We start from the raw sequence: 23,155 nt of genomic DNA, 5'->3' as shown, positions 1-23,155 counted from the left end.
AGCAAGTCCCACAGGAAGGTCAAAAATTACATCTAAGAGTGCAGTGAGTATAAATCAAAATGAGCTGTGGCTCAGGAAAGAGGCTTGAAACAGCAAGTTTGAAAATGAAGAGTCAGGGGAAAATAGCAATTAAACTCTCAGGACAAAACTGCAGTGCAAAGTGGTGGTCAGCAGTACCTTGTTGTACTGTGGATCAGATAATTTTGGAGGTAGTGAACAGGACTTAATCACAGCTTTGTTTTGTCCTGGAGTAGATCAATGTGTTTCTCACACTTTGACACCTGTCCAGTCCCTGCTGGTAGGAACACAGAGTTTCAGCTTCTTTCAACAGCTTTATATATATATAAAAGATTTTTTGTGACAGGTTTTATACAGTCTTAGAACTGATTTCTAAAAGTGTTTCTCTAAAAAAGCCGCCTTGAGAAATTAATTATAATTAAATAAACTCAAAAGACTGAAATAATTCTGGGAGCACTCGACTCCTTGTAAGATGTTTATATTCTCTTCTTTCATTTTAGACAAATGCTCTTCTGTAGGGTGACCCTTGGAAAATCCTTTCTTCAGTTCAGCACAATGAAGATGGCTCATGCCCCTCCCGGGCACCATTCTGTTATCGGCAGGCCAAGCGTGAATGGACTTGCATATGCTGAGTATGTTATCTACAGAGGAGAACAGGTAGGTGGGTCAGCAAGGACTGGCTTTATGGAAGGACAGAGCTTGGAGCTGGAGCTGGGGTGTGGCTGGTTTCCAGACCAATGTGCTTTGATAACCCTGCTGATTAGGTGTTTTTTTTTTTTTTCCCATTTAAATGGGGAAATAAGCAGTGAACTGTATCTGGACAGCAAATGCTACTCCTATCCACTGATCTGCTCTGATTTATACCGTGCAGAATTGCCTAATTCCCCCTGTGCAGCCCTGATGGAGTCTGTTAAGAATTGTAGTTTTTCTCACTTAACTCTCTTTCTCCCATTGCGTTTTACTGGCATTACTGCAGTATCAAGGTCCCATGCATTTCTGGGGCTCTGGTACATCTTGAGGATTCTGGGCTTTTTACCTGTAGATTCCCAGCAATGACAGAGATTACCCTTAAATGGCAGCTGGAATAGCACAGCAATCTTCAAAAGTTGATTTTTAATCTGAATAACTCAGCTAGACCCTGACTCTAGAAAAGTGTTTTGCTTAATACCGTGGGTGGCTCCCAGATCACCTGATGAAACTGAATAATCACGAGTCTGTGGGCCCTGATGACAAACATTGCAGGTCCTGAGGGAGCTGGCTGATGGTGTTGCCAAGCCACTCTCCATCGTACCCTGAGACTATCCCAGTTGGTTGGAGCATGCTGCTAATAATTCCAAGACCATGGGTTTGATCCCTGTATGGGCCATTCACGTAAGAGCTGGACTTGATGATCCTTGCAGGTCCCTTCCAACTCTGAATATTCTGTGGCTCTGTGATGCTTGAAAAGTCATGGCAGTCAGGCAAGGACTTAAGTGACTGCAAAAAGGGAAGCATAACATATTTTTTAAAAGGGGAGAAAAGTAGACACAAGGGAACTACATATAGGTGAGCCTCACCTCTGTACCTGGGAAGGTCGTGAAACAGATCCTCATGGAAGGCACATGCAAGACCAGGAGGTGATTCAAGACAGCCAGCACAGCTTCTGTAAGCACAGATTGTGCCTGACCAGTCAGGTGACCTTCTGTGATAGAGTGACAGTGATGGTTGACAAGGGAAGATGGAGCGATGTCATCTACTTGTCATGTCCCACATGACATCCTTATCTCCAGCTTTGAAGGGTAGGCTGTTTGGAGGATAAGGAATTGGCTGGATGGACACAGGCAGAGAGTTGTGGTCAGTAGTGTCCAGGTGGAGGCTCATGATGAGAGGTGTCCCTCAGGGCTCTGTCTTGGGACCATTGCTCTTTAATATCTCTCTCAGTGACACAAACAGTGAGATGGAGTGAACTCCCAGCAAGTCTGCAGGTGACAGGAAGCTGAGTGGTGCAGTTGACACAACAGAAAGATGGGATGCCATCCAGGGGGCCCACAAAAACTTCATGAGGTTTAACAAGGCCAAGTGCAAGATGCTGCACTTGGCAATTGCAGGGCAATCCCAGACCTGAGTACAGACTGGGAAATGAACTCATTGAGTGCAGCCCTGTGGAGAAGGATGTGGATGTCCTGATGGCAAAAAGCTGGACATGAGCCAACAGTGTGTGCTTGCAGCCCAGAGAAACAACCACATCCTGGACTGCATCAAAAGAGGAGTGGCCAGCAGGTCAAGGGGAGGTGGTTCTTCCCTGCTACTCTGCCCTCCTAAGACCCCACTGGGAGTGCTGCATCCAACTGTGGGGTCCTCAGCACAGGAAGGACAGAGAGTGGGTCCAGAAGAGGGCCACAAACATGATCAGAGGGATGAAGCGCCTCTCCTATGAGGAAAGGCTGAGAGAATTGGGATTGTTCTGCCTGGAGAAGGCTGCAGGGAGACTATAGCAGCCTTGCAGTGTGTAAAGGGGGCTTATAAAAAAGAGGGAGAACCAATTTTTTACACAGGCACATAGTGATAGAACATGGGGAGGGAACAGTTTTAAACTAAAAGAGGAGAGATTTAGATTAGATGTTATGAAGAAATTGTTTATTCAGACGGTAAGGAGGTCCTATAACAGGTTGCCCAGAGAAGCTTTGGATGCTCCATGCTGGGAAGTTTTCAAGGCCAGGCTGGATGGGGTGTTGAGCAACCCAGTCTAATGGAAAGTGTCCTTGCCTATAGCAGGGGGCCTCAAACCAGATGATCTTTAAAGATCCCTCATGTCCAAACCATTCTATGATTCTAACATAAGATTAAATAATAAGTTTAGGTTCAGAGCAACCTTGGGGAGGTCGCATAGGCCAGCCTCTTGTTCACGCTGAATCCAGGCCAGGTTGCTGAGGGCTTTGTTTGGCCAGGCGAGTCTTGGAGGCCTCAGCAAATGGTGTTTCACAGCCTCCTGCAGCAGCTTGTTCCTTTGATTGCTTATCCTCAGAGTAAAATAATACGTCCTTTGTATCCAACAGAAAGCTTCCCTGTTTTAATTAATCTCATTCTCCTACTGTGCATCACAGAAGAGAGTCTGGCTCTGTTTTCTCAGTAGTCTTCCATATATAATGCAAGATTGCTATGAGGTCCCACAAAGCCTTCTCTTTTCTGAACCAAACAAGCCCATCTCTCTCAGCCTCTTCTTCTTTATCCTGTGCTTTCTCCCCTGACTTACTGGTCCTTTGCTGAACTTGGGTTCAGCTTGTTGGCATCTTTCTTGTGTTGGAGGACCTAAAAGTATGCAGTTTTCTCATGTGGTCACGTGAGTACTGAATAAACAGCAGTTGCTGCTACACCTGATGATTTACTGCAGGATGCTTGTAGCCTTTATTGCTGCTGGGACACACTATTGATTCTGCTTTAGCTTGCTGTCACCCAGGGACCCCATCACCTTTTCAGCTGAGTGGCTTCTCATCCTGCAATGTTACAAGGAATTAATCTCAGATGCCTTTGCCCTTGCTGGATTACATGAGGCCTCTGTAGGCCCAGTCTTCTCTCATCTATCAAGGTTCCTCTGAATGGGGCTCTGACCTCCATCAACTTTAGCTTCATTCTGGGACTGAACTGGCTACCAGCTGTCTTCAGGAAACACTGGATGGATGGACAGATGACTGACTGGGTTATGTGCTTTGAGTGGGCCAAGTACTCTACTGCCAGTAAAGACATTTGCAAGTTACATCACAAGTTACTGACCCTTTTGAGGTCAGACTTTATCAGTCATCTGAGATTTTTGAGTAACTTAACAGGCACTGACCGATTTGTAGGATTAACTAACAAGGGGAGTAACTCTGAATTCCTGTTGCACACAATTTCTGGCAGTGTCTGTATGGAAAAAACATCTTTCTTTCTATTAGTGCATTAACCAAGGTGTTAAGTACAAAGTGTAAGCAGTTCTACTTAGTGCTGGCTAGGTTTGAAATAATTTTTTTCTTGCATGCTGTGAACATAGAACTGATTCTTGTGCTGTCCTTCCTGGTCACTGTTTAGTTAAATGCAAAAACTGAAACTTGCTGAGTTACCCTTGTATAAACCAGGGGTTTTTTTCTTACTTTACTTTCAGGCATACCCAGAATATCTCATCACATACCAGATTGTGAAACCAGAAGCTCCCTCACAGACAGCAACAGCAGCAGAACAAAAGACCTAGTAGCTTCAGAGCAGTGAAGAAGGATGTGACTTCAATCTTGGACTGGATGGATACGTGTTTCAGAAAATCAGTATCACATAAAATTCTTAACAACCTGGAAATAAGCTGTATGTCTTCTATAAAGCATTGCTGTCTTGATGAATATGGTATGAGTAACTCTTGCATACTCGACTGCTACTGTTCCTCTTGAGGAAAGTTTACAAGGGACTGCCTTTTAATAACATATCTCAGGCTCCTAGTCTCTGCAGTTACCATGTATAAAATAATACTGTTTTGATCTAGACCTTGGGAACATTATTGTGCAAATGGAAATCTTTATTGGTGCCATCTCACATGCTAAAATTTCAGACACTACTTTTCTAGTTATTTTATTTGCAGATAAATTGCATTAAGCCCATCATTTTTTTTTCAGCATACACCATTCATTTCCTGTTTTCAAGAGATCCTATTTATTCTCCTTTTATATTCTGAAGTTGAGCCAGAACCTTCTTGAAGATATTTTGCACAAAGTCAAGTCGACTAAAATCATTAACAATGCAATATAAATTTCATCTGAGGAGGGACTAGGTCAAGTTCTTTGATATAGGGGGTTTTTTGCACATCTCTGAGCAAACGATAACATGAGTGAGTGTAACTTTAGAGTGGAAACAAACCATGTCAGTTTGCTGCTTTGTCTGTGTGAGTTTTCTGGGGGAAGCCCTGGGAAGAGTTTGCAAGGGTAAAACCAGCTCTTGTGCTTGGAAGGACTTCATGAAACAGGTCCATGCCCTCTGCTGGCATCTCTAAAAGAGCATTTTATAAGACTCCTGTTAAGTACATGCAGCTTGTGAAATGTTCTCCAGTTACAGCAGTGTATGGTTTTGCTGGGAGAAGCAGGTGAAAAGTCAGAAGATTTCATACAGGAGGGCATATCTAGTTCATGTCCCTCTGTAAGATGAGACCCAGTAAATGGGTTTCAGGCTGGTCAGGGAGAGTGTATTACAGCAGTTTCCTGTCACATCTTGGTGTGTGACATCACAGTTGAAGAGCTTAAGGGATTTACAAAAGTAATAATTTTTTTAAATATCAATTTTACATTTTAATGAGAACAAAATTTTAAAGTATCGTTTGGCAAGCGGATTTGTTTGCAGGCATACCAGAGAACAAAGCTAGGATTTATTCACTTAATACCCTTCTTCCCAAATTCCCAGGTTTATTTTGCTGGGTAGGAGAAAGTTGTTTTTAAGCATTGCATAGCACAGCATCAAACAGTTTCAAAAGTCCCCCTCATGGTGGATATGGATTTAACAAAAGTAGAAACTGTTTCTTTTTTGTAGTGTTTTACAGTTTCAGAGAAGGTTGAAGATCAAGACCTGTTAATTTTTTTCCTAACAACCAATACCAGGAGATGTGCTTCAGTGTTGACCATGTAACAACTGGAGGAAAAAATGTTCCTTTGGACACAAGACACTGTGCATTTCCCTATCAACCAGCACTATTTAGTATCTGATGATCCAGTTCATGCATTCAGGTTTTATCCCCCTTAAAGCAAGGAAGCAACAGAATAGTGTGCTTTTAGTTCATAAAAATATACATGCTCCCCACAAGTGGGATTTTTGCTAACATGTTTGTGTAAAACAGACTTAAACCTGAAGAGCTTTTCACTTTCAGCATTAAACACAAGATGTTTATTTTTAACATTAAGGCATTAATGTTGAAGCAAGTCATCCTCACAAGAAATTTTACCCACTGTAAAATCAGTCATTTGATGCAATATGGCTACCTGAACATCATCTGTTTGTAATATCTCTAAAGAAAACCTTAGAAATAGCAATACTCCAACAGAACTTGAACTCTGAGTTTTACTTTTCTTGAGCTGACAGTGGATATATGGTTCTCGCTTCATTCTGTGACCTGATTAACTATGTAGCTTTGAAGTTCCATGCAGGCTGTAGCCTAGTTGTCCTTTTAAACAAATTTCCTTGATAAAATTGGGTGCTTGTATTTTGGCTACTTGTTTCATGGTGTTAGGACTGCAAAGATCACCACTAGGCTTTGAAGCTTTGTATTCACCATTTAAGTTTGGGGTTTGTTTTTCATTTAGTTAATAATGGAGTGAGGGGATGTGCCTGTCTGCACTAGGGTTTCAGATAGTGGCCTGAGCGAGTGCTGCTCTCCATCCCCAGTTAGACATAGTTTTAAATGGTGAAACAGCTGTGCTACTTAGGTGAGCAAAATGGTTAATGTGGGCATGAAAGTTAAAAGCTTTACATCTTTCAAAAACAAGAACAAATCTAAAAAGTAAAACCCCACTGAGCCCACACCAGATACTGTTCCTGCTTGTTGTTTCCTATGTGCTCGTTGAACTAATGGCTAGTCTGGAATGTGTTTGCAGCCTGGAACTTCTAGAGGATAAAAATAGCCTGGAGGAGACTGAGGGGAGACCTCACTGGGGTCTTCAACGTCCTCATGAGAGGAAGTGAGGGGCAGGTACCAGTATCTTCACTCCTGTGACCGGTAACAAGACTGGAGGAAACAGCATGAAGCTGAGTCAGGGGAGATTTAGGTTGGATGTAAGGAAAAGGTTTTTCATCCAGAGGGTGGCTGGGCACTGGAACAGGCTCCCCAGGGAAGTGGTCACAGCACCAAGCCTGACAGAGTTCAAGAAGTGTTTGGACAATGCTCTCAGGCATATGGTGTGACTCTTGGGGCTTGAGCCAGGAGTTGAACTAAATGATCCTGATGGGTCCCTTCCAACTCAGCATATTCTGTGATTCTACTTTCCAGTATCTTTGAACTGCCAGTGTTAATGTTTCTGATGTTCTGTGCAGAGTAAAGGTGCTGTGTGAGGAAATCATTTTGCAGTGGTTTTTGTCTCGTAATGACGTGATCTCATATCCGTTTGTGGCCAGACACAGAGGAATACCCAGGCCTGATGATGCACCTGTGTGTTGTAGAAACCTGTGCAGGAGTAGCATATGTTGTCTTTATAGCTCCTCTTACAGTTCAAAACAAAGTGAGGATCTGCCCATCAATATCAAAGTTACTCATGAAAAACCTGGTTGTGGTTTTGGTGGTAGAGCTGCATTTGGCAGGTTGTTAACGGTACAGATGCTGCTGCTTTAGCTGGGGGAGTTAACTACAATGGGACCTTAAAAATGCCATGACCCCATAACCAGGCAGTTGCTGCCTCCTGAGAAATGAAGTTTTTCACCTCCTGAGAAGAGCAGTCCCGTGATACTGGGATGCTCATATGCAGCATTGGATCACCAGTGGAGGCACAGCAGGAGCTGAGAATGTAAATGCTCAGGGCTAGGCCCTCATAGGCCTGGGAGACCAGGGACAGAACTTGGTGTCTGCTGGCACAAGGGACAACGTGTCTCTCAGGCCTGTTGATTTTTGTCAGTGTCCCTTTGAGGCAGCATTCTGAAACTTTTGTGTAGTTTTGTGACAGAACTTTAATAGGCAAAACAGAAAGAAAAGTCACCATCTAACAAAGGAGAGGGGGTTCTGCTCTCCATTGCTGAAACTGTTTCCATGAGGCTGATGACTTAGATACCTGGTGCAGCGACATTACAGTCTGAATGCTGTCAACAGAACTTTTGTTAGGATTAAAAGCAGACAGTACAGTACCTTAATAAGGTATATTTTATTTTCTCATTTTTATCTACCAGTTGTGTTTGATCCCAGCTCCACAGAGACTGTTATAAACCTCTTCTACTAGTTCCACCATGTTGCAGTCACTACTGGTTTTCTAACCTCTGTTTCAAGTGTTCCTTCGCATGTGATGCAATTGAATCCCACTGCATTATGTAGCAGGAATTTATTTTGCCTGCAGACCTGAACTTTGCTTGTTTGTTATGGGAGTACCCCAAAAGAAAATTCTACACTGAGGCAAAAAAGAAAACCCTGCAAAATGCTCTGCAGTGTTGGCTTTGATGGGCAGCAGACACAGAAAAGGCATGTGGGGCATGTGGTGCATGGGAGGGAGTAGCTCCTGGACCAGGGTGCTTTCTTGTCTCTGGAAACCAGCTGTTCCTACTGTTTATTGTAGGTTAGAGGAGGTGTGTCCTCCCTGTGAATGTGTGAGGTGCTGAGGGATGCAAACATGTTGTGCCACTGTGTGGCCCATGAGAGCTGCTTAAGCCGGTGGCAAATGTCAGAAAAGCCTCCTGCCTCCCTGCAGTGATGTCAGAGTTTCTGCACAGTTCATGCACTGCCTGCAATTTCCGTATGGGACTGTTAACAGAAATTGCCCTAAACAGGTTTTTCCAAGATGGGTAGAAGGAAGGGTCCAGCCATAAAACAGATCAGTTTGAACATTGCTAATCATTCTCAGAAGCTGAGTGTCAGGAAATGTGTGAATTTCTTTTCAGTGGGATTGCTCTGTTTCCATGCTGCTTTGCTACAGAAAGTTGAGCTCAGAAATCTGAAGTGACGTGCATCTAATGCATGCTTCAGTTATGTTAAGCTGAGTCTTTGTGCAGCATTGTAAGCCCAGGTAGGGAAGACCCAGGAAAGCACAGATTCAGTTCTTGCCTCATGTAGCAAGTGGTTTGTGAACCTCCACAGGCTTGAATCCATTGGTGGTGGTGGCTTGGTACAGTCCAGAGCATGTTCTGGTTTTTCAGAGTGGCAGGACACATGTGCAGAGAGGGAGTGGCAGTGTTCCCACCTCTCTGAACACAGAGTAGATGTAAAACCCAGGGGATTGGGGAACACTGTACGTGTGTTAAAATCTCTGAAGCAAGGTGAATGGGCCTGGGAATCTGTAGGGGACATGGGAAGCAGATGCATTTCCATTACACTGACACATATGCCTGTCAAGTCACGTTATCTGACTGGTTTTGATGTATCAGTCTTGCTGAACCTGTTGGTGGCAAGTTTTAGTGGTGGTCCCATTAATTACTAATGTAGATTATTAGAGTCTCTGTTATTAAGATAATTTTGACACTTTCTTAACATCTGCAGAACTTGCTTCAGCTTTGGAAATTGAAATGGGGATTTTCTGTGCTGCAGTCCCATGAGCTTGTGCTTTGTCATTCCTAATTGCTTTCTCTGGCAACCCAGATGGCAATGTAGCTGGGGGTTGAATTTCTAGACCTTTTTTTTGTGTAACTTGTTTTCATAACTAGCCCTGTATGTGTCCTCTCTTGGTTGCAAATTACCTGGAGCTGGGATATCATTTATTTATTTCTTCTTTTACCTTCTCTCTCAAAGTTGAAGACGATGGGCAGGTTCTCAGCCTACCTACATGGTGGACTTTAGGTAACATCTCTGTAACAACTGAGTTTGATCTATAAATGTGCTTGGCTAAATGTCTGATCTGCAATACTTGTAATAGTTTAAAAGTCAATAAATACATTTTTAACAGTTGCTCTGTGAAAATGGAATGTGTGCAAAACCTGCTGTTCTGTCTTGGTCTTAGGACAAATTTGCTCCAGCCAAACTGTTGAAAACAGTTTTTATTTTTATTTTCTCCAAACAATGTTTTCTCCCTCCCTCAGGCAATAAATAAAAAGTTAATTTCTAGAAAAAAAAAAAAAAGAAGAACAAAACCATACATATGTACATCAGCCACACAGGCATCTTGTGTGTTGGACTGGACTGGAGAGAAGGACAGAGGTAGGGTGGGAAATAAGGCTCCAGGTGGGTTGAAGATGAGGCATTTTCAAGGCTTGGACCAAAAGCTGCAGAAATGTTGCACAGGTGAACAAGACTCAGCACAGGAAAAGGGCTGGTCATGAGGTGGGAGAAGCTTGAAAATGCTGGATGGGTGACACCTCTGGGCCAGCCTGTCCTCCACCCTGCAGCTTCTCTCTTCCATTATAGCCCACCCCTGTCCCATCCTGCTGCCTTTGGAAGAAGAGCAGCAGTGGGACCGGTGGAGAGGAACCTGAACAGAGTAATCAAAAGCAGCCCAGACTGCTGACCCCACCCCTTCTTTCTCATCTTAAAGCCACAGGAGATTGGACCTAAGTTTTGTAGAAACCAGTGATCCACAGAGGCAAGAAAAGAGGCATTTCAGACTACATCTCTCCCTCCAAACCACTTCCCAACCACACAGACTGTTCTCCCCCACTGGAATGGGCTCAGCTGGTGACTTGGCAGGTGCCTGCCAGCTCCTGCCTCATCTCCCCAGCCACTGGCAGGGCTGAGGTTGAGTGCAGGCAGCCCTGTGCTACCACTCCTGCTCGCCCCAAGGCCCTGCCTGCAGCTCTGCTTGTCCAAAGTGTATCTGGCTCAGGTAAGCAGCACCCATCACACACACACAGATTTCTCTGCAAGGGGGAAGGCTGCTGCACAATAAAAACGGGGTATGCTCCCTTGTCAGCCTTGATGAGCTGGGTGCAGAAACATGGGGAGAAGGGGAGGTATAAAAAAACAAGACAGTAAAATAGGGATGGAAACACATGAAGACCAGGCACTTGAGGAAACCCAGTATACTATTTTTTTTCCTCCCCAAAAGAGCCTGGACAATGTCAAGGTTTGTGGCTTTTAAAACTTCCGTGCTTTCAAAACATAACAATAAAAAGCAAACAAACCAAGATGAGGTAAGAAATCTCTCTACGAAAAAGATGTTGAGTCCAGCGTGAATGGCAGTGTCCGGCACTATTGCTTAACATCACAGGGCTCCGCGCCCCCTGCACGCCTGGCACTACCTGCCCGGCTGGCCTCGGCCCTGAGCTAACAGCTGGGCGACGTGGTGATGGGGCTGTGCAGGTAGGGGAGGCTGCTGGGGGTGGCATGGACACCGACAGACACGGGGAAGCTGAAGACAAACTGCGAGGTGGGGGTGGAGGTGGCCTTGCCCCGCTCCCGCAGCGTCCCCGAGGGGCTGACGGCTTCCACTGCGTATGAAGTGGCCAACACCTGCGACTCGAACTGCAGCAGCTGCCCCATGAAGCTGAAGTTGGGGGAGATGATGCTCCGGCGCTGCTTGACAAACTCAAAGGCCTCCTCTAGCTTGACACGCTTCTTCATCATCAGGTAAGCCAAGCAGATGGTGGCTGAGCGGGAGATGCCAGCCTGGCAGTGCACCAGGACCCGGCCACAGCACTCCTTCACTGAGTCTGGAGGGCAACAGGGGTGAGATATGAGACCCACACCCTTCCACCATGGCCCAACCCCTCACCAAACCTGCAGGTGGGGGCTGACCTCCCTCCCACCCATGGACACAACATCTCTGCACAGGCACTCACCAATGTACTCAATTGCCTCCATGAACCAGGAGCTGATGTCAGCTTTGTGGTTATCCTCCACAGGGATACACTTGTACTGGTAGTGCCCCTCGAAGTGGTTGGGGCAGTCTGAGGAGACGTTCAGCAGGGCTGTGATGCCCAGTGCATCAAGCATGTCCCGCCGGGCTGCGTGGTAGGCGCTGCCAAGGTAGAGGAAGGGAAGAATTTCCACAGGCCCACCCTGTTACAGAGAAAAACAATAGATATGGGGTTGACCAGGGGACTGTGGCAGGCAGGACACACATCCAGATGGCTTGGAAACACTGAGCTGTGCAGCAACCTGGCACCTGATCCAGGGGCCTCAGAAGAGGGAGCAGAGGCTGCCTTCCTGAGGTGCTGAACCTACTTCAAGCCCTCCTTCTCTTTGTCCTGTTCAGAAACAGGCAGGTGTGGGTTAACAGGATTTGGGCTTGTCCACTCTTTGGGGCACACAAACACCCTGGGATTAGGAGGACCACCATGCTCTCCCATGAGAGGAAAGGAAGCTCCACAAGCCCCAGCTGAGGGAGAGCAGAGAGACTCCCATCAGAGCAGGTTGCAATGCTGGAAGGGCAGTCAAAATAGCTAAGCACTAGGGCTTCTAGACATACCTGGTCATGAAAAGGGGTCCCACAGGAACTGCAGCCCAAATCCAGGGGCTCAGCGCTGGTGGGGGGTGACACATTGCTCAGGGACTTGGTTTTTGCACAGAATTCAGGATACTCCGAGGAGAAGCGCTCATAGCCCCCTGCAAAAAGAGAGGCACAAAGTGTTAGCCCAGACTGCTTTCACAGGACTTCAGAACGGCGCAGCCAGAGATGCCCTTGGCCACTAGATGATGCTACAGCGATGGAGAGTGGCCTCCTGCCCCAGGAGGAGCAGTCTGGCTCCTGGCAGCAAGGGGGGAATCCCTGCGGCCCCACCACTCCTTTGGAGCAAGAGCACCAAGAGCAGTGATCTTGGCCACCCAAAGCCTCTGGTCCAGGGTTTAGTCCCCTGCATACTGCTGGCCAAAACCCCAGACTGAGGCCAAGGTTGGTCTCTGAGACAATGAAAAGAGGATTTATTTAAATAGGAAAAGCTGCTCCAAGGCCAAAGATTGTTCAGGTCTCATCTTCCCTTGATACATCATTTTGTCACAAAACACAGGCAGGTCTCCCTTTCCCAGCTTGACCCTCCAGCTCAGAGCTCCTGAAACAACAGACCAGGAAAGCCCTGGCTCCGGCCAGGTATAGCCAAGCTGACCCCACAGCCCAGCTGCCCTCAGAGAGAGGTGTCTGCTCCCTCCCAAGGACACAGGTGCAAGCTGAACATGGAGCAGCTTGTCCCTTTGAATAAGCACAGGGGATGTCAGGACTTCGTCATGGCAGGCGAAACAAGAGCAAACCCCACTGAGTTCCCAGGACAGGGAAACTTCAGTGTTGGCTGCCAATAAACACTTCTGGTGAGATTTCCTTCTCTCATTCAAATCAAATCAACAACTGTGACATCCTTGTAGGATGACTTTGAGCCTCAAAATCAATGAAAATCAAGTATTTTACTATTACCAGAGGACTCCAGCTAGACCAAGCCCTGACTCCCAGGATGGTTCCTGAAGACTCAAACCAACTGCAGGACCTAAGCCTGCAGATTTCAGCTTGCCGGAGCATGCAGCAGGACACATCTTTCTTATCCAGCTCTGAGACTGCCCTGAACAAGGCTGGAGATATTCAAGACCAATGCATGCAAGCATCTCAAGCAACCCCAGAATCTCTAGGCAGCTACAGCCAGATACTGCCAGCATCCCAGTGTCCTCTGTGGTTTCCTCCCCCTACAAAAGGAAGGGCTCTGTACCTTAAAGCAGAACCGTGCAGATGCATCACTGCATTTGCATTGTCCCTCCCACGCAGCCAGGACAGTTTGCAGAGGCTGCATTTCCCTGGCCTGACATCCCTTTACAGTCCTACTGCTTCGATTTGAAAGAGCATCCAAAACCAAGAGCCCTTGTTAGACAACTTCCAGGGATCTGGTCCTAAAATCCCTGGATCTACTACATCCCACTCCAGTGGTCATCACACCGTGAGAGGGAAAAGCTGCCCAGGGTGATGTGCAGAAACATCTTGGAAAGAGTGTTTCTTGGAAAGAAAAAGAGACCTTTCCAAATGTTTCTCTTCAATGACTCTCATCAGATTTAATGCTCAGTGAGCCAAGCACCACATCCAGCAGCTCCTGGCTGCACACGCCGACCCTGCCTGGCACAGGAGCCAGGCAGAGCAGGTGTCCATTGCCAAGCAACACCCAGCCAGGCTGTTTCACAGGGAACCTGGCAGCAGCCTGACCTGCAAAAACACATCTGGATCTTCATCGTGACCTGCACCCAACAAATGTGCATTTGGGCATGCACAGCTCTGGGTTAGTGCAGCTCTCAAGGAATAAGAGCAAGATTATTTTAGTAGCTCTGTGGTACAAAAGGAAGAAAACTGTAGTGCTGAGACTGAGTCTCTTGGAGCCTGTTCCTTAAAAGGGCTCCCATTCCAACCAACCTCCCACGAGAACCACAGGGGCACCAGAAGCTCCCAGCTGACAAAGGCCACCCTTGAAGCAGAGCAGCATTTCCTGCCACATTCGTGGCTCCAGCACCACGCTGGCTCACGGTGAAGGAGCCTGCTCCTGAGCGAGCCCTTGCTGTGCAGGCACTCCCGCAGCAGCACATCGTATCTCATCGTTGGAACAGCTCCTGCTGCTTTTACTGTACCTAGTACAACTCAAGTGCTAGTTCCTCCATCTATCAAGCCTCCTAATGGATTTGCTACTCTGCATACACATCCTCACCCCTGCTGTAAGTAAACGAAGGAATAAATTGACTCTCAGGCTGTAAACAAAAAAGAAAAAGCCCCACTGAGCTCACCCAGGAACCCCAGCTGAGCATCCCCCGCCCCTAAATCATCTCAAGGCAATTCTCAGGACCAGCAGCTCCAAATGTGCACAACTTCTCATTTAATACACGGCAGAGTGGGGAAGCCCTGATCCCTGCTGTAGCCGCAAAAGGAGCAGAGAGGTATCCCCGGGTTTTCTGCCCGCTGCAAAGGGACATCGGCGTGACAGCAGGTATTTGACCCTGCACAAACACCTCCTCTGCACCGTGGGGCTGGGGATGAACTCAAACAAAGCGTGGGGGGATTTCCCCCCACAAGCTCACGTCCCCCAGGTCCCAGGCAGGGGCACGGGGCCCGCTCGCTGCCCCTGAGCCGGCTACGACCGCCCGGGCACCCACGCACGGGGCTGATGGCCGCGCTGCGACCGTCCCGGGACCCCAGCTCCGGGCAGCCCAGCCCCGGTGCGCGCGGTCCCCCAGCCCCTCCCGCCGGCTCCCAACTTCTGGCAGGACCGCCGGAGGCGGGAGAAGGGAGCGCGCTGCCCGGGGCGCGGCGAGGCCGGACCCCCGTCGCCGAGCGGGGGCGGCCGTCCGCGGCCACGTCCCGGCCGTCATTCCCGGTGTCCCTCTGCCGCCCGCTCCCCCCCGCCGGTACCTGCCAGGAGCCGGATGTCGGCGCGCGCCGTGTCGCGACGGAGCGCGCGCACCACGAGCGCCACGGTGCTGTCCTCGCGCAGGGCCTCCGCGCGCGGGCTGCGCTCGTCGTACACCACGACGGCGGCGTAGAGCCCGGCCCGCAGCCGCGCCCGCACCTCGCCCTCGGCCGGCAGGATCTGCTCCAGGCTCACGGCGCCCTTGGCCCGCCGCCGCACGATCGTGTTGCAGCGCACGTTGAGCGCCCCGCGGATGTGTCCGGCGCTGTGCGCCAGGAAGGGGCGGCAGTCCAGCACCAGGCACCGCGCGGCGCCGCCGGGCCCGGCCTCGTCGCGGCACACGAGCCGGCGCAGCGCGCTGCCCTCCATCTCGCGCAGCCCCTCGGTGGCCACCATGGCGGGGGGAGCGCCCGCCGGGCCCCGCGCCCGCCGCCCGCGCCGCTCGCGCACCCCCGCGCGCGCCGCGCGCAGCCTTTACTACCCGGCGGCGGCCGGCGCGCGCCCCCGCCCCGCCCCGCCCCGCCCATTCGCGCCGCGCCGGGCCCGCATGAATGGAGGGGAGGCGGCGCGCGGGAGCGGCGACGTCACCGCCTCCATTCACAAAAAATAGAAATCCGTCCGCGCCGCCGGCCGGCCGCGGGTTGTGAATGGGGGAGAGAGGCGGGCCGCGCCGCGCCTTTGTCACCGCGGGGCTGCGCGGTGTCACCCCCGCCGGGACCCCTCCGGGTCACACACGCTGCGGGGCACACGCACGTGCACACACGCGTGTGCGCGCACCGCTGGGCACACGCGCACTTGCACATGCTGCAGGGCACGCGCCCGCGTGCGCACACACACACACACACGCGCACACACACACACTCTCAGGCACACGCACACGTGGCCGGGCACACGCTGCGCACATTCCTCTTCCTTTGTCCCACTGCTACTGTTTTGTTTGGACTGCTTGCCGCGGCAGAGCGGGGGGGTGGGGGGGGAGCGGGCGCTAAGCAGGGCCCGCTGTCAGCTCTGCAGGGTCCCTCTGGGTCCTTCTGACTACAGATCTGCTACGACCACGCTTCCCCTGTCAGAAAATGACATTTCATTAGCTGCAGAGCCTTAAAAACACTATAGCATCCTGCCTGTGAAGTGACTCTGTGGAGGGGGCTCTTCTATTTAACTCCTCACATAGAGGAACTCTATTTTCGGCTAAAAGCCTTAGGAGTAAATGCACAGCCCTGAAGTGTCCCAGGAGGGTCTTCCCATAACCACTACCCAAACACTGAGCAATCATTTCACCCCAAAGTCCCCTTTTGGACTGCTTTCAAACAGAAGCAGTGCCGCAAACCACAATGCTCAGGGCATTTCCTGCACAGAGATGCCGGCCAGTCCCAGGTGAGTCTGCTTCAGAGACCTGAAGATGTTCAGCTATCCCGATGTGGACCTGGATGTGGTGGGTGTAAGGTAAGGACCCAATGGTTATTCAAGCCCATCTACCCCGTCACTGTTTTTCACAGAGGGCAGCACTTGGACAGGCAGCTTGACTTCCCCTCCCCTGCGTGCCCGGCCGCTGTTCACGCGGGCAAGGCACGGGAACACCTTGCTGTGTGTGCCTACCTGGGAGGACTCCAGCCTACCATGCACGTTCAAGACCTACAGCTGGTGACACTCCTGCATCCCGCTGCCGCCTCTCCTTTACACTCTGCTCTCTGACTGCTGCTGGATTCCCCCCTCAGTCTGAGTCAGCCTGATCTTTGCACCTGTGGCTTCTGCGTGCTGTGCCAACCCTTCGCCAGCCAAGTGGAATCAGATGAGCTGTGGGGGAAACATAGCTGCTGTTTGTGTAATACACCCCAGTCCAGGAATGTATTAGAGCCTTTTGCCTAAGGAAGGCTAATCATCTCCCATTCCAACCTGCATCAAACACAAGGATAGCAAAACCCTGTTTCTACTGAAGTAAAGCAGGCTCTGGGTGGCCAGTGACAAGCCAGAGACATTCTTTCTTCCTTTGGAGAATGCTGTCAGAGACAAAAACCTCAAACTGAGAATTTGATTACAAACTAATTGGAAACTATGCTCTCATACCAACAATACTTTAACTCAACTTGGATCATCAAAATGTCTTTAAAAGTTTTGCTCAAGGCCTGATGCCAAAATATGTTGTTCCCTTTGTTCCTCTAGGGCAGATGTTGGCCGCCACCATGTGATGAGCTAGCCTGCAGTCTCCAATGCCTTCTGCACTATTCAGTCTAGCTTTTACACTAAAATTGGATAACCAAGGGCACAAAGTGTATGTCTTTGGACACAGGCCTATCATCCTAATTTTTCCCTCTCTGGTCCAGCATATGACTGGGACAAACTGATCTGAGGTAGGTGCAGGAAGGGGCATTTGGGCTGATGTCCCTGGATGTTTGCAAGAGCAGTGATGGAGGACATTATTTCAGGGTGGAGTGTGGCAGGATGTGTGTACATGAGCATCTGGTGGAGATTTTCAAGTGTTTCCATGTGCCTGAACCCTTTCCCTACTCTTCATCCCTTCCTGCTCTCTGTCTAGATGTGGCAGGTTCTTGGCTCTTTCTTCCTGGAAAATAAACTGCACCCAGCCAGGCTCCTGGGAATACCACTGTGCACCCACACCGGGCATTGTCACGGCTGTGCTCCTGGCTGGTCACCTCTGGAGCTGGTGCTGTGCTGGGGATGGTGGCTCACAGACAGCTGCCAGTGGAAAAATCGAACCCAAAGGTGAGAGTGCCCAGAATGAACCAAGTCAGTGCCACCCAGCCAGGATACACCACTGGAAGAGAAGAGTGATCTCCCTCACTGCAGTTAACTCAAGAGGAGATCTAATTAACTTTATTTATGGAGGTGTTAAGAAGGGAGTCACCAAAAACGCTCACAAGGCAGAAGCCACAAGGCAAAAGAAGCAGCACAATTACGTGGGATGGAGGGGCAGGGTGTATGGAAAGGACTGGGGAAAGGGGGTGGGGATGGGAGAAGACCACACAGCTTTATGCCCTGACTTTGTAAACCCAGAGAAGTGCGAAAGCTAATATTCCTGTCAAACAGCATCTGTATGGTGCAAACTGAAATATATCCCGCTGGAAAACAAACCACCATAAGGAAAGAGAGAGAGAAAGAGAGCAAGAGACATTCATTTCCTTTACAGCAGAGTCAAGGAATCATCTTTTATAGGGCTCTGGCCAGAAGAGGCAATTGTTGAAAGAGGCTGAAGGGAAATGAATTGTCAAAGGAGGCACATATTTGGATGATTAAATGTCAATATGTACCTTGAATTAAGAAACAGGAATTTACACCTCATCTCACTGTGGCAGTGAAAACCAAATTACAGTCAGACTGTAAATTTGCCAGCCAATAGATACCAATTTGTTTGGCTACCTAAAGGCTTTTTCTGCCCAGAGAAATGCTGAAGCATAAGTTCCCCCAGGTGGGCAATAGCTGCTGTGGGCAGCTCTAAGCTGCTGAGCTCTGTGAGCCCTCTGGGCTCCTCCAGGCTTTCCTGGCTCTGCTCCCCTGATTCCTGGCCCCACTGTGGACTCACGGAGTCGTGGTGTGCCGTGTCACACTGCAGGTCTCAGCTACCTGACAGATGTACCTACCTCTGTGCCACTGGGCAGGAACACTGGCCAGGACTGTGTTATGCTGGAGTCTTCCCAGGAGCTGGACTCCCTCCATCCTCCTGGTCAGCCAGTCAGTGGCTGTATGGCTGTGGATGGACAAAGCACAGAGGTACATCCTCACTGCTCTTGGCACGTGACAGAAGTTGCAGCGTAAAGATGCTGCCACCTTTCCCTGGCAGATCCCAGCAGTTGGCCAAAGGGTTGAGTGGTTTGCCCTGGCATGTGCAGGAAGCCTTTGGCAGAAATGAAAGGCAGAATCAAGGTCTTAGCAACTTGCAAGTCTGCACTTACCGACAAAACCCGTCCCTCCCCGAGAGCCACAGGGGCATGGTTCCCTTCTGTCCTCATGCAGCACCTTACAGTTCTCTTTCCATGCAATCTCCCTTCCTCACAGCTTTCCAGGCTGGGGAATGCACTCTTCTGTCCACAAAGGGAAGTGCAGCACTGAAAGAGTTAAAAGATTCATGTTAATAAATTCAGGCTGTCTTTTCCTCTAGGGCATATTTACATATTAATGGCGGGGAATTGTAATGAACCTGTCTAGGGAGGCTAAAGGGGAAATTATGCAAGGTTGGCTGAGAAGGTGGAGGAGGGGAAAATGTTCATTTTCAGTGCTTTCCAACCCCTCAACTGCAAAAGCATGTGACCAACCTAGGCTCCAGGCTGGGACACCCCGGGAGAGAACGGAATAGCTACCTACCAGAGGGCAGGTAGCTATTCCGACCCACCTGCATCCCTTCCCTTCCACATAGCTAAGTTTCACACTGTCACAGATCTTATTTTAAGCCCAGGGTCACAACAGCATATTTCAGCAAGCATGTCCCAAATCATCACCCCATCCTCCAAGACATCCAGAGAAAATGCAGCTCTTGGTGGGCAGTCACAAGAGCAGCTCATCCACAACTAGTTTTCAGCAGACAATCTCTCAGGGCTTTTCAACAACACTGTGTGTGCTTGGTGCAAGAGGCAAGGGAGCCAGGGAAGGGGATTTGTCCCAGGCTGGGCTGAAGTGCCTCCCTATCCCATCCCTGCTCCTTCACACCACGCTGCTTGAACCCTGCCACAATCTTTGTTGCCTCAAGCCCCAAAGCTCTCTGCATGCCAGCCCAAAAGCCTTTGACAGCACATGAAAAATTCCAGGAGCTTTGCCAGGTCTGCTTTCTCTGCTCGCTGCTGAGGCCTCAGTGTGTAATCCCCACTCCAGCAAACTGCCCTACAGATTTTATCTCAAGAAGAAAAAATAAGCTGTTGCTTTTGCCCTGCAATATCAGATAGAGCTATAAATCACTAGATAGGAGACTAATTACTGGGCCTCTGATCTGATTTAGATTGGAAGATGGAAAAAACAGCCTTTATTCCTGAAAGCAAAGGGGCACTTCTTCGGAACAGTGATGGGTGCTCCATGTACCTCAATAGCTACAAATGATTTATGCCCATGCAAATGAGAACAGGGCAGAACCCACTCAAATTAGCAGGATACGAAGTGGCCTGCAGATTTTCTGCTGCAGATTTGGTTTCCCCTCTCTCTCACCCCCCTGCTTTTTGCCACCACTTCATCTCTGCTTGTAAAAGCCTGCACAGATCCAGTTACTCTGGGTGACAAACGAGAGGTCTGATCCAGCATGGTCAGTGAATGGGAGCAACATTTTAAGAAGATCAATGGCTTTTGCTAGGGAAGGGTTGTTCTGCAACAGGCCTAAATGCTGTCTGCAGAAACAGGGAGCCTTCCAAATTCCTGTGCTGTTTCTTTTTGACCTGTGTGCTTTTGGTGGGAAGTGTGAGGAAACACCAGCTGCAGGGTTTGGAAGTCAGCTGCTGGTGGGGTTCCTGAGGACTAGATGGTAGGTAAGGGCATGCAGAACTGATGCATCATTCCCACTCTGAAGGACTTAGGAGCCCAGTGTTCCCACAGGTGTGGCAGACTTGCCCCTCAATATCACACCTCCGCAGCACCAGGCCCCAGAGACCAGCCCTGATTCGGGTCCCAGCAGGTGCAGAGCCAGCCTGGCTGTCCCCTGGGCATAGCATCTTCCAGCACGTGCTTCAGACTGGGTGGTGGTTAGTTGGATGCAGGGTGATTGCTGAATGTTTCTGCAGCCTTGGTGGGCCAGGGTAGCCCACACTGGGAAGCTGCTTCCTGACGTAAGAATCTGCATGTGCTATCCTTAACTTTTTGTCATTTTTTTATAGAAATGTGGTGCTGTGCCAGCGGTCAGGCCCCATCAGCATCCTCTGCCCAACCCCTTCCATCTCCTGCCTTCCACAAAACCCCTGAAGCTTTCCCCATTCCAGGTGTCAGGACACACATGGTCATGTCTGTGGTCATGTTATCACAACCAAGGATTATAAAGCAGATGTATGTGAGGTGGATAAAACAGGCACATGGGTCCCTTAATCCCAGAATTTTAAGTGCCATGAGGATTAATCTTGTATCTTTGGCTGCAGGATTTGGGGATGCAGCAGAGCCAGAGAAGTGAATCTGTGAAAGCAAGGTGGTCCCCTCCTCTCAGTTTGCTGTAAGACAAACACAGTATAAAGGGATCTGCTTTGAAAACTAGATTGAAGCCGGTAAGGGATGTGGCATTTTAAACTTTAACATCGCCTGTGACATTTTGCTTTTAACGCTATATCCCCCACGGCTGTGAAGCCAGGGATCAGTCCTGAAAGCTCTCCAGCCCTGGTGCAGTATTTAATCATGGGCACAGAGATACTAGCAGCTGCCTTCTTTGGGGACATCACTGTTTGCAAGTTGAAAGAGAAACGCCTCGCTTGAATTTCCCAGTGTTTGGTTAAGCATCCGGCCTCAGTGATAGGATTGAAGCTGAGCTTTGAATGACGTTTTTTGCTAGGAAGAAAGGGCTGGGGAAGAGACATTTCTCCCTTGGGCTTAAGATCATAAATAAGGCAGCGTTATGTAAGTGTGACTATAACCTATTTATACAGAGTGTCAGACTCATGCATTCAGGCTATGAACGACAAATCTCCCACTAATTTTTATGAATGTAACAGTGCTACTTGTATGAGTTTTGAAACAGCAGTGGAAATGCAGGTTGTTCTGTGCCAGCAGTAACTGGGACACCTCTCCAAGTTACTCTGAGGGAGGGATGACTTGTGTCCGGCACTTCTTCTTGTACAGACACAGAGGGTGCATCTGGCTTCAGGCAGCTCCCTTGTACCCATTCCTGATCCCAAGGCCCAAGTGGCAGGCACCAGGGGAATGGAAACCTGCTGCTTTTCCTGGGACAATCCCGGTCTCCTGTCTCTCAAGTAGTGGGCTGGGTGGGAGCTGGGCTCCTCAGAGGCTCTTTCAACAGGATTGTGCCCTGTTGTGAGGCGTGGAGATGCTGAGGGTTCACCCAGGTGGCAGGACATGGGAACCAAAAGTGTCACCTGGCAAGGTCAAACCCACATAAGGAGCACCAGCTCGCACAAGGTGTTAACCAGGGAAACACCTTGCTGCAGAACCCTGTGCATGCTCTGAGTTTACAGGGCACCAAAAGTAAAAGGGTAAATTTCTGGAAGTAAAGCACACCGGTGGTTACTAAACACAGGGAGATTGTTGACCTGGAACTGTTCAGAGGCCAGAGTGTAGCTGAACTTCTGGCACACACTTGTGCTGTTTCTGTGTGTCTGTCCCTGATACTGGTGTTGCTCAGTGTAAGGTTGCTGAGCAGAGGGGTTAGAACCAAAGTGCCCTCACATAGGCCAATGCAGCCTTAGCTGTGTGCATCTAACTTGGTTGGCATGGCCTGATGCCTGCCTGGGACCAAGACAATGTCAACTGTATATAAAAAAAATCAAAGGAAGGTTTATACCCAGAAATTACTCCTGAGGCACAGTCAGTCAGTCATCATAATTGTGACAAAACAAAACCCCAAATCAGCTTCAAGTTTAAAGACAGGCTTTTTCCTTCTCCATTGCCTCCCAGTCTGGGCTCTGCCTTGAGCACTGTCTCAGCACAGCAAACAATCACACTTCCCTGTCATGGCCCTGTGCCAGCAGCCATGGACCCCAGAGACCTGAGCATCACAGCCGTCCACAGGAGGTTGTGGCAAGAGGAGAAAGTCTGAAATCCCTGTGGGGCTTCTTTGTGCCTCCAGTTAATCTCCCTTCTCTGCTCCACAGATGATCTCAGCTCCCGCTGCGACCTGATCACACAAATCGGGCAGGGACACGTGGCCCTGGCTTGTCATGTCCTGCTGTCCCCTGCCAGAGAAGAGGCAGCCATAGGGTCAAGTGTGGATGGCCCAGGGGGTCAGAAGTAACCGCAGCTGCTGTGATTTTTTTCCTAGACACCCCCAGCAGAGCCCTGGGACTGATTCACCTCCTGTCTTGGTGCATCAGGCATTGACTCACACCCAAAAATACGTCAGATGATTGTGTTCGTGAAGGTCTTCATGGACTTTGCTCTGGGTGCCCCCAGTGAACTTTAAACCTGGGCCCTCTTTGAGAGGTGGAACAGATGGGAGACCTTTACTGGTGGTGCTCTGTGCCTCTGGAGGAAGGTGAAATGAGGCTGGACAACTCTCCCAGCCTCCTTCAATTCACTTCTCAGTGGCTTCCTGTGCCAGTGTGAGGTCTGTCTTGTTAAAAGAAAAAAAAGACATTAT

General features: G+C 49.3%; 2 protein-coding genes across 2 annotated transcripts in view; one reads left to right on the top strand and one right to left on the bottom strand.

The window, feature by feature from the left end:
- TNKS (tankyrase) overlaps positions 1–9,589 on the top strand; it is a 136,617-nt gene extending 127,028 nt beyond the window's left edge. The window contains exons 26-27 of the mRNA XM_069013450.1: positions 519–675; positions 4,136–9,589. Of these exons, the coding sequence (XP_068869551.1) occupies positions 519–675; positions 4,136–4,222 (244 nt within the window). The 3' untranslated portion in view covers positions 4,223–9,589. The remainder of the gene's footprint in view (positions 1–518; positions 676–4,135) is intronic.
- Positions 9,590–9,650: 61 nt separating this feature from the next.
- Positions 9,651–15,324, bottom strand: DUSP4 (dual specificity phosphatase 4). Its single transcript, XM_069013451.1, has 4 exons — positions 14,931–15,324; positions 12,033–12,169; positions 11,404–11,623; positions 9,651–11,274 (listed from the first exon to the last, which is right to left on the bottom strand). Exons 1-4 carry the CDS (start codon positions 15,322–15,324, stop codon positions 10,889–10,891), a joined length of 1,137 nt encoding a protein of 378 aa, XP_068869552.1. The 3' UTR covers positions 9,651–10,888.
- Between the last annotated feature and the right edge of the window lie 7,831 nt (positions 15,325–23,155).

Source organism: Aphelocoma coerulescens, chromosome 4 (genome assembly GCF_041296385.1).
Source record: "Aphelocoma coerulescens isolate FSJ_1873_10779 chromosome 4, UR_Acoe_1.0, whole genome shotgun sequence".
NCBI classification, from domain to species: Eukaryota; Metazoa; Chordata; class Aves; order Passeriformes; family Corvidae; genus Aphelocoma; species Aphelocoma coerulescens.
This window is presented reverse-complemented; position numbering and strand designations above follow the sequence as displayed.